The 16,611-nt window shown below is 40.9% G+C and overlaps 1 protein-coding gene across 3 annotated transcripts; it reads right to left on the bottom strand.

Annotated features, from left to right (window-relative positions):
* Positions 1-4,605: 4,605 nt before the first annotated feature.
* Positions 4,606-14,679, bottom strand: NQO2 (N-ribosyldihydronicotinamide:quinone reductase 2). Of its 3 annotated transcripts, none has more exons than XM_030445617.1 (7): positions 14,520-14,679; positions 13,952-14,007; positions 12,165-12,329; positions 10,088-10,218; positions 7,634-7,747; positions 6,568-6,669; positions 4,606-5,138 (listed from the first exon to the last, which is right to left on the bottom strand). In XM_030445617.1, exons 2-7 carry the CDS (start codon positions 13,956-13,958, stop codon positions 4,965-4,967), a joined length of 693 nt encoding a protein of 230 aa, XP_030301477.1. In that variant the 5' UTR covers positions 13,959-14,007; positions 14,520-14,679; the 3' UTR covers positions 4,606-4,964. The 3 variants fall into 3 exon arrangements, with proteins under 3 accessions (XP_030301477.1, XP_030301478.1, XP_008490814.2); XM_030445618.1 differs by having other exon boundaries at positions 13,952-14,014; XM_008492592.2 differs by lacking the exon at positions 13,952-14,007.
* Between the last annotated feature and the right edge of the window lie 1,932 nt (positions 14,680-16,611).

A 16,611-nucleotide genomic window follows, 5' to 3' on the forward strand; every position in this document is an offset into this window, starting at 1 on the left:
CATTACAAACATTTTTTTCTAATATAAAAAGAATGGTTAATGGAGCTTCTTTACATAAGACTGAGCCTTTTGCCTTTCCTCCAGCGAAACGATCAATGTCTACCTTCTCTGCCACCACCTTTCCCATTCTGACGAGCTGTTGCATTCCCCTCCGTGCTTTGTGGATGTCATGGAGTTCATGGCTCAGTATTGCCAGGCACTACCAGAGCAGTAGCAGTAGATTCGTGTGGGGGAGCACCAGCAGCCCACAACTTGTGTTTGAGTGAGGAAACCTTTCTGAAGCTGAAGGGCAAGCCTGATAGTGATGAGAGAAGTGGTCCAGAAGCCTCATGTTTCTTCCAGATGGAAACTGGGGCTCCTGACTGTCATAGATCTTGAAGAAGCACAATGGCTACAGAGGGTTTTATTTAGTGCTAGACTCCACAGTGGATTTAATGGATAGGATTCCTCAGCTGTGGAGGCCTTCTGAGGCTATGTGTGTATCCATCCTATTCCTGCCACATACAAATAAAACATTAACAAATGAAATAAGCCCATTCAGTATTATGAGGCCTTTGAGATTTACATGGGTGCACTGGTGTGTAATGCTAATATGTTCTGTACCTCTGGCCCTCTCCAAGTACAGAACTTGAATTTTGTTTCTTCCTATGATGGTCTACAACTTAGTACCTGAATTCTTAAAGCAGTGGTGTACCTTATCTGCCCTTCCAGTCTGACTTGTGCCTTTTGCTGGCCAGAATGTTCATCTGTGAAGGGCAGGTGACCCCTACTTTTCAGCTTTCTCAATGGTGTTTCCTTGGAAAGGCAGATGGGAAACAGTGGGGTGCAGGCAGCTCTCTCTCTCTCAATCTCTCTCTCTCAAAAAAAAAAAAAAAAAAAAAAAGGCTGAGTGCAATCATTTCCACTCAAAAAAAAAAAAATGTTGGCAAGGGAAGTGGCACATGCCTAGTGCATCCTCATTCTCCCCTGGTGCTGAATTAGCTGGTATTTCACTTCATATCTATTCACACAGCGAGTTATCACAATATGGATATTTTGGGATATTCGGGATATATATATATATATATACTGGGATATTTGTCAACTAAATAAAGGAAAAGCAAATCCAGAGATGGTATCTCTGGGGGGCTATTCAGGCAGTTACAGTCTTCTATTGCAATGCCAAACATTATGGAAATCTTTTGATAATGTTATGCTTCTGAGATATTTTTAGTTTTGGCTATTTTCTGCTTTTGAGCTTTGTGTTGCGTATTTGGCTAAAGATGTGATCAGAAGACAAGTAGTAGATAGACAAATATATAAGACTTGCATGTTTGAAAAGGTCTAAGTCCCATTAAATGGATTTACCAATGAGTGCTACTCAAGAAAAGACAGAAATTATGTTGGTGCATAGAGGTTAGTGTTGCCAGTTATGACACTCCTTCTCAAAATGATGAAGGAAAATAAAAAATGCAGTCAGAATTTACAGAGAAATCTCTTAATTCTGATTGAAAAGAAAGGAATATTATCCTCAACTGTATGGTAATACCAGTAGTCTTAATGCTATTCATTATTACACATTTATGTGAGCATAAGTGTTCCATTTTGGTATATAAATAAAATTAGTTCCCATTAGTTCTCTTTTTACTTTAACTGAAACTTTTACTAATCTTGACCAAACTTTCACTTGCTTTGTACTAGAAATGTCAGCCAATTTATTAAAACTGACAGAAAAAAATTACACAGAAATAAATACATAGAATTCTAAACACTTTTTTCCCCACATTTTTACTTTTTCAAACATGTAGCTGTTTTTATTGTCAGCAGCATAACACTTGCTGACAATTTCTTGTATGTGAAATTTGCAGGTTTCATTGCACCACTGAAAAAAATGTAGGGGCTGGTAGAAAAACTCCACAGATCTAGACCAAGGCTACCTGGAATGGCTACCTATCTCATTATTTCTAAGAACTAAAATCAAATTGCAGTAAGCTTGTGCTGTAGCAGAAAAGAGACTTCACGCAGGGGTATTTTCCTGGTGTTAAGTTTGGAGGTTGCATTGTAGTAAGCTTTGCCTTCACAGGCCTCCTTTTCTTTTACTCTTTTCTTTCTGCCTGCAGTTAGCTGCCAGGTATCTCTTTAGAGACTTTTCCCTCTCCATGGGAATTCATGTGAGCAGGGATCAGTGTATCCTTACACAGGTCTCCAGCTCTGCAGATGAGTAATGCTGAAGTGTTAATGCTGGGCTCAGCACCCTGCTCAGAATGCTGGGGAGGGGAATCATCATTCAGAAAAAACCTAAGGAGGTATCTGTATCTTTAAGTTAAAGGATTAGCTGGTCTGATTGATACCACTGCTGTCCAACAATTGTCAAGATATTATATTGATTTTTTGGGATTGAGATTATTAGGAAAGGAGAAGAGAAAGTAATAAGAATCCAAAAGTCATGGAATTGATTCTCTGTGCACTTCTGGTACCCTGTTCTCAGTAATGAGATAGTAAGACTGGAGGAGTTCAGAGAAAAGCAACCAAGGTGATCAATGCCTTCTATTGGAAGAACAACTGAGCAGTTGTACTTTGGCCTGGGGTAATGTAGGAGAGGAGGTGATGCACATTTACAAAACTCTAAGCACAGTGCAAAAGAATGGATGGGACTGACCATTTACTGTTAACTGGGAGGAAACAAAGATATTGGGAACCTAGTGCTTCACCCTCCCTGGGATTCTTCTCCACTCCAATGTTTCATCCAAGGAAAAAGCTGACCTACTGAGCTTTGCCAAAAAGTATTGGCTGCTTCGAGCTGGCATGAATTTAAGAGAGGTCAGAACAAAATTCAGAGCAAATATCTATTTGGCTTAGTAAATACAGAGAAAACATATATAGCTCAGGAAATCCCCCAAACTAAATATAGTTGGAGCTCAGGACATTATTCAGGAGAATAGCTTGCATGTCTTGGCCCGTAACCACTGTGGAGAAAAAACTTGGGGATGGACAATACTTGTTCTGAATTCACACAGCCACTCCTCATACTTACATTAAAAATACCCAGTCTAATACAGGCACCTATTGCTACCAAGAGTGTGTGAGCTGCTACATGTGTGCCAAGTAGTACTGAGAATTGTGTCTTCATTATATAGGTCAGTTTGTGATTTTTCATCTAATAGTTAAGCCCACTAAGCTCTGTGATTGATTCAGTGCAGCAACACTTGGTTTGACAGTTCAACTTCTGCTTTCATATCCATTTCCTTATTTCTTCAATAGTCTAGTAACTGAACACTGTGGATATTCCTCTCCTATACAATTTCAATATTTGCATTTGTCCTTCAGTATCTCTTCAGGTAACTTAAAGTTGTTTCCCTGATGCCTTTGAGACAAGAATCTGCTTGTCTCAATTTACATGCAATTTACATCTTAACAACTTACATGCCTAATGTTTCCCATTTTATTCACTTTCACTTTCTTTTTCCTATACAAGAGTTATTAAGCCAAAGCAGATTTCTTGCTGGTTTAAGCCAGAGACTTTGATTAATAGACACAAAAGAAGGCATCTGCAACAGCTTAGGGCAGCACTGCTTCCAGGGGTCTGTCTCTGCTGGAAGTGGCCCTCCGTATGTTGACAAACAGGAGCATGTGAGTCTTTCCCTGAAGTAGCAATTCCCAATCTGGAGTTTATGCTGCCACTTCAGATTCCGGGCTCAGCATGTTTATTATCCAAATAGCCCTAAAGGAAACATAAGGGTGAGGCATAACAGGGCTGCAACAAAGAATGTATGTATGGCAGATGCACACTCTGTATGCAGAGCCCTCAGTGACATGTGACAGTGACCCAGAAGACTGTTTCTTGTTCAGGACACATTCTTCTAATATCAAAATACAAAGCCATCTGTGAGGTTAACTGACCAAAGCAAGAAATTGTGTAGCCAAGCAAGAAACCCACACTTTGCCATATGCACAAGAAGGATTAAAAGCTCCCAAGCATAAAAATAAACCTGCTAAAGTTCAAAGTAAAAATCACAGAAGCAGACTAATTTTGTCCAAGTCCTGGCTTATAGACAGACAGTGCTCTTGCAGATTTTTGGGTAGGCATTCTGCCTTGCTGACTGCTGGAGGTGTCAGAGAAGATGGACCCAGTCTTCCAGACCCAAAGAGGAATACTAACTGGAATGAAGTGGCAGGGAAACAGATAGGATTCCTTGTTGTCTGTGCTTAGGATAACATAAATAGAGAACTACCTTTGATTTTTAGGAAACTGCATACTTTACGAATGGGAGCTACATTCTGTAAAGAAGGCAAATATGTGCACGTATTGCTGTACAGTATTTGGAATTATTTATTTATTTATTTATTTCCGTGTTGGTTTTTTGTTTGGTTTTTTTTCTGGTATCTGTCATAGCTTTAATACTGCTTTCTAAATATATGGGGAAGTTTAGGGCTGTCCATGAGGATTTTCAGCTAAGTCTCTGTACAATTGTACATCCTTTTGCATTATTCATGATCTGGCTTCATAGCTCAAAGGCACAATTGTAGAGCTCTCATTTAAAAGAGCAGAATCTGGCATAACAAGGTTGAGTGTGGGCAGCATGTTCCCTGGCACATAAAATGAAGTGGCAACTGGTCCAGAAAGTGTTAAAATAAACATGTCAATGTGCTTTACTGTTTCATAAGAAGTAATAGTATAATCTGCAAATAAATACCACTTGTGTTATCAAGCACTTCTAGACAGGATGCTACAGTTTACATGAGCAAGAATAATTCTTCCCAGAGTTTTGTACCCATCACTGAAAAGAATCCCACAGGAATCAAGATAAATACTTGTCAGCAAATAAGTACTTGTCAAGGTAAATAAATTGTCAGTTAGGCTGCTAACTTTAGTAGTCAAGATACTTATAATACATTCAAATTACGAGATCAACATTCAGATATTGAGATAAGGCACCAAAAAGAATGAAGAAAAAAAAATCTTTCTGTAGTCTTGCACCTGAACATTACTTGAAATACCAGTCAGGAGAGCAGTTTATGGGTTCTTCCTTCCAAAGGGTTTTCAGACGCTGGGCCCAGGCAATCAACATCTCTTTCCTCTTCTCCTCAGAGACATACTCTGGAGCGAAGCAGATGTGAGGTGCAAGGACTTTGACACCACAAAAGTGCATGATTCCATGCTGGACTCAAAGGAGAGAAAGAAATGCCTCAGGAAATAGTCTTTCAGTTCATTAATATGGAAGATTCAAATCTGAAACTAGTTCTCTGACACAATATACAGCAGGTTTTCTAAAACTGTGCATTTATTAGATGAAGAAAAATGCAAAAGTTCATTGCTGATTCTAGTCACTATTGATGGGTAGGCACTAAGGAGAATGACATACAGTATACTGGAAAATAAGGTCAACTTCATTTATTCTGCTCTGTGGAATTTATTTTTAGTGTTATTAAACTGACAGAACTGTTCTCTTTGACTGCTGTATTCTATTAAATTTGGAAGGATCAGAGCCGAAGTTCATCGTAGTGTTTGAATCTCCATGGATTGTTCCTGAGCCATGGTGTATTTTTCATTTACTTCAAAGTATTTTTTTTAAGCTTTTCCCTCTGTCCTAGCCAAACAAACCTGAATGAAGGCTAGTGTCTTTCAAAGTGTCAAAATTTGCCATTTTCCCTTTGTGTATTTTTGAATTCACAGCTGTGTTTCACATTCTTTGTCATGTTGACTTGCAAGCTCTGCAGCTAAATAGCCTCACAGACAGCTAGTAATTGCAATGGGTAGGACATCAAATATTTTAAGCACATCTATTGTATTATACAAAGAAGTAGCTGGCACAATTTGTCTTGCCACCTGAATTTCTCAAAGCATGCTTGCTACTTCTGATAAAAGGGTAGCAATAAGAAAAGGCATGCTGACTTCTGTATGCTGATCATTAATGGCAGGATAATGTGTAACTCCTCTCCTGCCCCCCATTCTCTATCAATCAGCTAGCTATGAGGAAAAGCTGGAGAGGGACTTTTTTACAAGGGTATGCACTAACAGGATGAGGGATAACACTTCTAAGCTGAAACAGAGCAGATTAATATTAGATATTAGGAAGACATTCTTTCCTGTGCGGGTGGTGAGACACTGGCACGGGTTGCCCAGGGAGGTTGTGGCTGCCCCCTTCCTGGAAGTGTTCAAGGCCAGGCTGGATGGGGCTTGGAGCAACCTGGGCTGGTGGGAGGTGTCCCTGCCCATGCTTGGGGGGTCGGAGACTAGATGGTCTTTAAAGTCTCTTCCAATCCAAACCATTCTGTGATTCTATGAAAAGAAATCGTGTGCTAGGGCTAAAGGAAATCCTGTAACCTCGGAGAAGCTTAAAAGTCTGACAAGTATCAGCTTTTGCCAGTCTTCAATCTGGATGAAGCAGCACAAAACAAGTTTAAAACACAATGGGCTTTTAAAGTAGTTTCAGGATTTTAGGGTCCAATTTAAAACCTTCAGACTCTTGGAACTGACAACTTAATTTTCACCATGTTATATTTAATACAAAACAATATTACAACTATAAAAAACAATTTTCATACTAAAAATTATACAAAACCCAACCAAATATTCATATATTATACCTGCATGGGCCACAGGAGATAGCGAATATCACCAGAAATACCTCCTTTTGCATACATCTCTTCACTTCCTCCGGTGGTAAAAGAAAAAAGGGCTAATTTGTTCTAGAATTAAGAAAGCAGCACTTGAGTTAGGCATGTTTAAAGAGGAGTGGCTGAACAGTCCAAGAGATATTCAGGGGAACCTAGACAGCAGGTTCTAGAGGAGGTGGTGTCTTCTTCTTTCCCAGACCTTGTGGGTATTGGCAGCTCAAAGACAGGGACTGACAACATACAACAAGACTGTGGACTATAAGCTTGTAGATTTCTGAAATTCAGACAATCTGAAATGTCTTAGAATTGTTAAGAAGATAAGAAATATCAGAGATTTATACGGAGTGAACATAAATGTAAAATGAACATTGGTTATTTCCAGATGCTGTAGTCGTTACCAAGTAAGATCCATCATTCAGTGGGCCAAAATTTTTCAGGGATATTCCCAGTGCCATGGAGAGTTAAAAAATAATGAACTGTTATCTAGAGAAACTGATCTTTCCTAGTGTATAAGCTACAGAGAAGAAAAAGTTGAAAGGAGATGGTTGGGACAGAGGCTTGTGCACTGGGTTTTTCTGATTATGTTTTATAGTTTAATTCCAACCTTTGATATCTAATCCCAGAACAGGATCTTGTCACCTAGTCCAGTTTGTCACTCATTGCAGATATGTGCAGTCCTACAGTGGTGGGAAGAATGACAGACAACAATTTTAGGGAAGTGATAGATTTAAACTGTTGGCAAATTGTGTGCCATCCCAGTACATTCTGATACACTTACCAATTATAAAGCCCATTTTGTAGGCCCACTAAAAATCTCTAGTGGATTACTTAAATCTTTAGGAATCACTGCATTCTCTTCATTGTACTAACTTTCAGACTGTTTTAACAAGCCAGAAAGTTATTCAACATTTTATCAATGCATTATTTCAGAAGAATGTAGAGAGAACTTTTAACAAATATAATGGAAAAGAAAGACCAATACCCTCAAGTGTATTGTGCAAATCTTGATCTTAATAAAACAACCTCAAAAACATACCTTGAGCAAACCAGAATCATAACAGTTTGGAAATTCATGGGCAAATCCTTGGACCAAGACTCTGTCCATCCAGCCTTTCATGATTGCTGGCATGCTGAACCAATACAAGGGGAACTAGGCAAAAAGTAAATAATCTTGTTAGCACAGAAAGGTCAGGTACTCTAGATCTTGTCTACAGGCCAAATCCTATTATTTAATCTGTTCAGATCTCATACATGCCTTCTTCCAGCTGTCTGTCAGGAAAGGCAGGAACAATGCTTGGCAAAAATAATTGAAATGCTTCCTGTTCATAGTAGTCTCACGTACATACTTGAGCATCTATAGCATAGTAACACCCTGATGAATGTGAGGGCTTCCACCCAAATTAAAGTTGGAATTTGATGAAGCAGAGAGGTGCCATTTAATTCAAACTTAAGACTGTACAGAATTGTGTCTCCTACTGCTGAGATGCAAAAGGAACATATGATCTAATGAAGAATGTGGTCAAAATGCATATAGAAAACCTGATTACCAAGACTGACATCTGATCAGTTCTGATCTGACAATCTGCTGACAAATGCCATGGGATTCTGACTTTCACACAGTGCTGACATGATAACCCTGAACCACTTTATTGAGAAGAAAACATAGGGCCCCCTGTTTCTACGTCATCTTTTTAGTCCATGGGACTAGAGACTAAAGCTATCATGTCTTATTTGCATTATCTTGAGTGCTTTATGGACTCATTCTAGGATGCATCGCTATCTCTAAAGCTCTGTACACACTGCAATACAGAAGAAGAAATTCTATAAAGGCTTAACCCCATGTGGTTTAATTCAGGATGGTAACAGTGTAGAAACTGAGTGATCACTATGATCTCCAGAAGTGGTGACTTTAGTCTGTAGTAAATTTTAAATTATTTTATGGTGTTTTCCAGAGGCATTTTTTTCTTTTCTTTTTTTTCTGCACCAGAACATACTCCACTCCTTATAGTATTCTACAGACAGAAAATAGAAAGAAACCACTTCCTTCTGGGGATGTTTTACTATATTTACCTCACAAGCAATAGTGAAAAGATTATGAAGACTTACAGTGAAATGCTTAACTGAGAAAAGGTTCAGATCCTAAATTTCATTTAGAATAAAACAGTGGAATATATATAGGCTATGCCTTAGTCTGAGAGTATGCAGACACACAAAGAAATATAAAGTCAATATTGCTTAATACAGGACTGCTGATACTTGTAAGTGGTAAGGGCAGAGCTGACAGCAAAGAATGGTGAGGGGATGTGTAGTGAAATGAGGCAACCAGGTGCCACTAATTACCAGGTAGTGGGCATGAGCTTGTGTCAAGCCCACCTGTGCCTGATTAGGGTGGGCTCCCACTGCGCATGAGCAGGACCAGGGGGCCAATAAAAGGTAAGACCTAAGACACAAGCTCATGCTCACTCCCTAGCAATTAGTGGCACCTGGTTGCCTCATTCCACTACAGGGATGTAATGATCTGTTAGCAAGTCCAGCTTCTACTTCTGCAACTTGGCAATAAATGAGGACAGTCCAGTCGAGGAAGTCCAGATTGCCTGAGCCTGATGGCTGCTCCCAGCTGCTCACCCAAAAAATAAGCCTTGCCCTGCTTTCTGCCAGCCTGCTTGACATCTGTGGTCATGTATGTATTTGAGCATCCAGATTTGACCCAGTGTTGGTGAATACCTGGATTTGCTGTTGTTTGAACCTGGATAACTGTGTGATTGAATTACTGGGCTTGCTGCTCTAATGACTCAGAGAATTTTACTAGTGATCTGCATTTGTTATTGTACCGTTATTTATAGATCAAGTGTTTACTCCAAAAGCTGTTCGTCTGCTGTCTGTTCGTGTATCCCCAATTTATAACTTGGTGCAGCTGCCTTAGACACCTATCTGTGTGCAGATCTGTGTTTGCTCTGCGTGAGCTCCAAGGCAAACAGATAGTATTGGGCTGCCTGATAACACGGAACAATTCTCGTATTGAGAATAATATTATTATTTTGCACTCATTACTTTCTGGGGTGAGTTTTTCCATGTGATTGATTTAGAATGCAGATAATGTGAGGAATAGGTTTCACAAAACCTATGCAATTAAGACTACTTTTGAATGTTAATGTTTAAGTGAAGCACTGCCTTCCTACTCAAAAAATGTCAGAGTGGAGCCATTATTTGTGTGAAAAACTCATAACTGTGCCAGCACAAATAATGCTCACACATCACCTCTTATTTTTGATATTTTTAAAAATCCACACCATGTCAGAAAACACCTGACCCTTTGATTTCACTACACTGGATCCAGACTGTTTTACACTGGTAATAGAGCTACTACCTCTTTTTACTCAGGCTGGATTCAAAGTTCCTAATGAAGTCTATAATCGTACTATTGCTTTTCTTTTGTATGACCCTGTATATTACAACTGAAGTCTTTTAAAGTACAACTTAAAATAATGACCTGAAAGATCAGCAAGTCTGCTTCTTGCACCTTCTTTTGCTCTTCAATCAGATCTTTGGACAAACTTCCTCTCTTGTAAGCTTCCCATGCCTCCACACCATAATTGAACTCGGAGGAGTTGTGCAAGAAACCTGTGGGTAGAAGTGAGCAGTTATTCTTTGCCCTGTTTCTAGCATTCTAACCAAGTAAGAACTAAATACATGTTGCAAGCAAGAGTTCTAAATTGAGTTAGTGCATTCCATTTTCCCCTGCTTCCTTTGTTGTTTGAATTTTTTTGTTTGTTTGTGGGGTTTTTGGTGGTTTTTTTTTTTTTTTTTTGATTTTCAGCATCATCATAGCTGATAGTAATTTGATTTTAAATTGGAGAGGAATGTAGTGTCTCAGAGTACTAAAACTTTTGCTCTTCTGGAACAGCATATGAAGTGCAATAAAAGGGCCTAAGCTTAGATATAGACTCTGATGATGCAAGTTGATTATTTAAGAGGATTTAAGATAATTCTGCCAATTACTCTGCCTCTGCATTAGGGATTAATGAAACCATCACGTGTTGATGCAGAAGTCACGGACCCTACACATGACCAATATGAACAAGCAAATGCCACTTTATTTCCTAGACAGCTCAGTTTATGTATACTTTCTGACTCATGTGCAAGCCACTTGTTGATTGGTTAGTTTGTTCTGTCTGTGTGCCTAAAGCAATAATTTGATTGGATGAGGTCTTCTGATCACAGGAAGGGTTCTCTTGGCCTATGTCTTATCTTGTCCTGCTTTCAGTCAGGTACGCCCAGCTTTGTCCTGCTTTTTGTGTTTGGTTCATCAGCCTTGTAACAGTAGTTGAGCTTTGCAACATTCTTGAGGTCTGTTGTGCTTGCAAGTCCTTCAGGTCTGCTGCTTGCACAGACCTCAGGTTTACTGATTAATCAGTTCCACTGTTTCTGGATTGTTCATTATGTGTCCCTTGCTTTCTAAATATCCCACAACCATGCAGCTGCTTTTCAGCTTCAGTAACTGGGAAACTCAGCAGGGACTGGGAAGCCTGTATTGGCTCTGCTGACTCCACTACAATTGGCTGAGCTGATGCAAGTATGGCTAAACCTGAAAAAGTCCAGTAAGTCTGCTGATTCAACTAGTAGATCATCAGTCTCTAGCAAAAGAGAGAGGCAGAAGCATCATGAATTAAACTCTAGAAAGTCGTATAATGGAATCTGAAGGCATTTATCACCCACAAGAAACAGAGACTGATTGTGCACCATCCTGATGCATTTCTGCCTCTTAGTAAAGTCACTATGAGACAAGGTTCATATGAAGGACTGGATTTTGAGAAATGCTTATGTCAGGTCATTAATAAGTTTCTTCTTGTTTTTGCCAGTGCTTGCATTACATCTGTGATTAGCTTTCTGTTTGATTCTTGTTTTAAATTAACAGTTTCAGCTCTGCAGATTATGTTGTGGCTTTGTGTTTCCTAACCTGGAACAATACTGTGACTAAGTGCTAGTAAGAGAACAGTGAAAACATCACGAAAGTGTAACAAGAGCATCACTGGTTTTCTCATGTCTTAACTGCATCATCTAGTCATTTTCAGTAATCATATACTACTAAGGTAGTCAGGAGAAGGTGCCAAGACAACTCAAAAGCCCCACACTTAGGTGTCTGGAGCTAACTTGCAGAAAGTATTTGTAATCTTGTTTGTTAAGAGAAGGTAGATCTTAGAACATCTTTGCAGCTGATTGCTAATACTGTAAAAATAGTATTTTCTCTCATTCACTTTTGTCTTAAGGCCAAACACCATCAAATCAGAGCTAAAAAGATATTTAATTTTTATGATTTCTAGTGATAAGTTTTAGTTAAATAAAGATGATACTTGTTGGGTTCCTACACTGTAATTTCTTAGTCAATGGTAACAGAAAATAAAAAGCTGTGTCTTGTTAGTTGAGGGATGTTTATACTAAATAACAGCAGCTATCTTTTGAAGTGTAACCTAACAGTGTGGTTCTGGACTTTTACTGCATCAGGATAGACAAGCTGAAAGTTTGTTTCACTGTTATTGCTGAAAAAGGTGTATTTTGGCTAGTCTCACCAACAATGTCATTTCTTGTTGCTCTTGGCTCAAACTGCATTGCATATAAATCAGACACTGTGACACTGCACCCCTGCTTGCTCAGCTCTTCCACAGCAACCCTCTTCAAAGATCCATTCAAGGACTTAGGCTCTTGATGTGCATAGACTATCAGGACATTCTTCCCTGGAGGCAGAAAGAGAACAAAAAGATACCTTTGAGTATAGGAGGCTGATATAAAATGGTTTGTGGAGCTGGGGCCTGGTCCTTCATTTTTCTGTAGTGTGGTTTCCAAGCTGCAAAAAACTAGGCAAAACAGAATGAGAGTGGCAGCACTTGACTCCTGCTCAGCAGCAATGAGTGGTTTATGAGGAACTAATCAGTGAATGCCCCTCACCCAGGAATTTTGTGCTACACTGGGCTTTCCTAGGTCTAACTCCGTGCACAATGGATGAGTTTCCATAGCACATCACACCACCCTACATCAGCACAACCCAGTCTCTCTCTCAAGTCAGCATTTGTGTTCATTTGACTCCACTACTCCCCCCACAAAGATTCACCCAGCCATGGAAAAAAAACCCACAACTGTTTGCTGGTTTAGCTTCCTAGGCTAAGTCGGACAAGCTACACTGCAAGTGTGAGAGGCAGGGTGGGATCAAAGCAGTGCCAGCTTAGATTCCCTCAAACCATTGTGAAAACAAGTTCTGAGAGCTCAGAGCATCTCTCTTCTGCTGTGAGGGATCTTCCAGTTCAGTGCTGCACAAGTGACAACACTGGGGTAGATGTTTAAGATGCCACTATACAACTTCAGCATCATCACAGGGACTTCAATACAAAGCAACAAGATTTCTTCTTAGATGTGAAAGTGAGCAGTCTAGTGTACCTAGAACAACTGTCAAAGTGGATTTAAGGTAAGCTGAGTGGCAATATTGGTGTATTGGGATGGGGCTTCTTGAACTGATGTAATAAGGTGTATGAGAGAGCTTTCTTGTTCAAAATATTATCACCCATGCGGGTGATAATCACCCATGCGCCATTCGGTTTTAATAATTCTCTGAAAAATCATTCATCACTGAAATATTTTTATTGAAATACTTTTATGAGTTTATGGTAGTTACTTATAGAGAAGGACATTTCCAGAGATTATTAAAAATCACTGGATCTGCAAAACATGCAGGTCTTGGTTTGGAATTGCCAACACAAAAACTAAGGAATTTCTTGAATTCACTTTCTCCAGGGGACACAGAAGATGAACAGCCCAGAGCACAGATGGGTTTAAGGTGTCAGAGAGAATGAACAGAACCATAGCAGATCTGAAGAAACAATATGTCAGCTTTAAACTAAACTATGAGGGGTGATTATTCCTCCAGTGTGAATAGGGTCCATGAAACAACAGCTTTGCCAAAAGACCATTACAAATTAATACTCAGATGCTATCAGCAATGTAACACATGTATAAACTATGTAAACCCCTGCTCCATAATTTACTCTGGAATAACAGGAGCAGTTAACCTCTTTTCTGTTTTGCTGTCTGCAAATAGGCAGTTCAGTGGCTGGAGATAACACAAGGCCACAGATGCAGTAAAATTAATTCTGCAAGCTGCTGGTTTGCTTCCATTTCCGTGAAATCAGGGGCACTCAGACAGTCCATGGAGAGACTTGAGTTTTCATGGGTATCACTTACTGAAGTAATTTCAGTCATTTCAAAAGGCAATGCCTTAGTATCCCAACCAAACATTATAGATATGCCACATACCAGCCTGCTGAGACCTGAAGCGAGCAGCACTCTAATCAGTGTTTGCTCTTACCTGCCATTTTCTGGAAGCACTCAGTAGCTTCTCCCTTGAGAATCTGAACTCAAAGCCTGCGAACTCAAACGACAGATTTGCTCAGGTGAGAAACATCAGGAAAAGGTGCAAGGAAAAGCACCGCAGCAATACCTCTGGTCTGGCAATGCCCCTCGCCGGGAGGAAGTGAATGGGCCGGGGGGAAAACACCGGGTGAGCGCCTCTCTATGTGCATACACGAGCGTGCAGAGTAATGTACACACGCATACATACTATACATATATATACATATACTCATACATAAGGGCGTTCCGGGCCGTGGCGGCTGCAGGCCCCGCCGCCCGCCTCCCCTCCGCTTCTCCCGGATCTGGGCCGATAGAGCCCGCAGCGCGGGTTGACCTTCGAGCGGCACCCGCTCCACCTCGGGACCCAGCTGCGTGCACGGATGGCCTCGCCAACCCTGGCTGGTCGCAGCTCCCGGTTTTCTTGATCCCCTCTCAAAACCGGGTTCAGAACGCCTCCCCCTCCCGCCTCCCGGCCCTGGCGCTGTCGGCACCACACAGATCCGGGCCGCCCCCCCGGGCCCTACCTGCAGCCCCCCCTTACCCGGCGTGGACCTGAGGCGGGGCGGGGACGGGAAGGGGAAAGTGAAGGTGAAGGGAAGGGAGCGATCGATCGACCCTCCCCGTGGACCTGCCCGGTCCGGCCCAGGGTCTGCGCCAGTGCGGGGCGGGAACCGGATCGGCACCGCCCGCTGCTGAGGCTCCGCTAAAGACACGGGACCGGCTGGGTGCGCGTCAGGCGCTGTTGTTACTAGATGTGGTAACTATCGTGAACATATATATATATATATATACACATACACTAGCTGGCGGTATTTATAGCGGGTTCTGCTCACCTCGGAGTACCGCCGGAGGGAAACTGGGGCGGCTTATCGATGAGTACCCCTTCATCTCCTCGAAGCATTTGGTGAGTCCTCATTTAGCCGGAGGGGCCAGGTACCATCAGTCGTGGTTTTCAGGTGGAAAATTGGAGGCAGAAATCAAGTGGCTGGGACTAAAAGCCTGGGAAATAAGTGGCCGAGCTTCCCTTGCAGTGAGGGGAGCAGAAAACCTCTGTGCAAACCTTGCACTATCTGCTTTTTTTCACCTGCTGTCCTCTATGCTGTTAGGTTCAGGGATGACATGCACCCTTCAGCTGGTTTTGCTGACTTCTCAGGAAAAAGGTGCTGCAGGCGCTGGCAACAGCCCTGCCTGGAAATGAGCAGCAACAGCAGCAGAAACCAAGGCTACAGCTGTCACTCATCAACATATAGTGAGCATAAAGCATGAGCCCAAATTCTGCTTTGCTGCACTGTCCTGGTTATACGGGGAAGCAGCATGGTGAAGAACTTCTTAGAGACTGTGTCTAGGGAAGAGTAAGGGCAGGTAAGCCCGTATGATACCGACTCCACTGCTCTCAGTCAGCAGCTATCTTCAGCTGAGGCCTGGATATTTAGTTGGTTTATGTAGTAACCTCCAATGTACCTCTCTGTCAAGCACTTTTCCCAGTCTCCCTGTGAATTCCTTTCCTTTCCCCTTTTCCCCTTTTCCCCTTTTCCCCTTTTCCCCTTTTCCCCTTTTCCCCTTTTCCCCTTTCCCCCTTTTCCCCTTTTCCTCTCTATTCCCTGTTTGTGTGGGATTTTTTTGTTGTTGTTTTTTTTTTGGTTGGTTGGTTGTTTAGTTTTTTCCTTTGTATCTGGTTCCTATCAGCTTCATTTGGTGCCCTTTATTTACTGTACTGGAAGAGACACTGACGAATCAGTCTCTGCTGATCCCCTCTGTCCTTTGGTGATTTTGTGGACCTGCATCCTGTACCTCTTGAATCAACTCTTTTCTGGAGTGAAGGTGTTCTTCAGGGGGTCTTTTTTCAGATACTGCTCTGTATGTTCAGTCCTTCCTAGTGCTCTTCTGTGCCCTTTTACAATTCTATATAATTTCTTGAAGTGAGGGCATGAGATCTACATACAGTATTTACTGTATGGATGTGCTTTGGGATTTACCTAATGGCATACAGATTTTCTGCTCTCTGGTCCTAATAATTCCTACATGCTACAATCATTGAGCTGATGTCTATATGTTCTAACTATCTGTCATAATTAGTGTGTTCTAATTATCTGTCATAATTAGAAGATTTTACTGTGTGATAGTAATAATCTCAAAGCTTTTTAATTTAAGTGCTAGGCCTGGTTGGTTTGTTTGTCAACCATAAGCATCTCTTAGTGTTCAAAGAGATTAAATGTGACTTTTAATTGCCTGGTCTCCTGAGTGATGTCAAGAACACTGTGCTAGACTTTGTTCCGTATAAGTTAGAAACAACCCTTGTGCTCTGTAAGTGACTCACCTATAACAAAAATTTGACACAAGGTGGTAGCTTAAATACTGTTCTTCACATATATTCCAGATACACTTCTTTACTGTTATCTAAAATAATTTTATTTGTAGCCCCAAAAGTACCTTATAGTGAAGATAAGTACATTGCTTTTTTTCTCTGAAAAACTAATTAAGGATGCTTTTCTGTTGATTTTATTGGGTTAGGGAGTAGGACACATAGCTGAGGAGGGCAGGGACCCCTCTCTTCTTGTAATATAGTTGCAATATTTGCCTATTGGACTCCTTAAGAAGTCTAAGAGATAGATTTAG

Source organism: Calypte anna, chromosome 2 (assembly GCF_003957555.1).
Source record: "Calypte anna isolate BGI_N300 chromosome 2, bCalAnn1_v1.p, whole genome shotgun sequence".
NCBI lineage: Eukaryota > Metazoa > Chordata > Aves > Apodiformes > Trochilidae > Calypte > Calypte anna.

Bases quoted from the DNA above. Each gene is read 5' to 3' on its own strand.
- NQO2 (XM_030445617.1), bottom strand. The intron at 10,219-12,164 runs GTGAGACTAGCC...TTCTACCCACAG, and splicing joins AACAAGAAATGACATTGTTG to GTTTCTTGCACAACTCCTCC. The intron at 7,748-10,087 runs GTCATTATTTTA...CTTTTTGCCTAG, and splicing joins CAGACTTGCTGATCTTTCAG to TTCCCCTTGTATTGGTTCAG.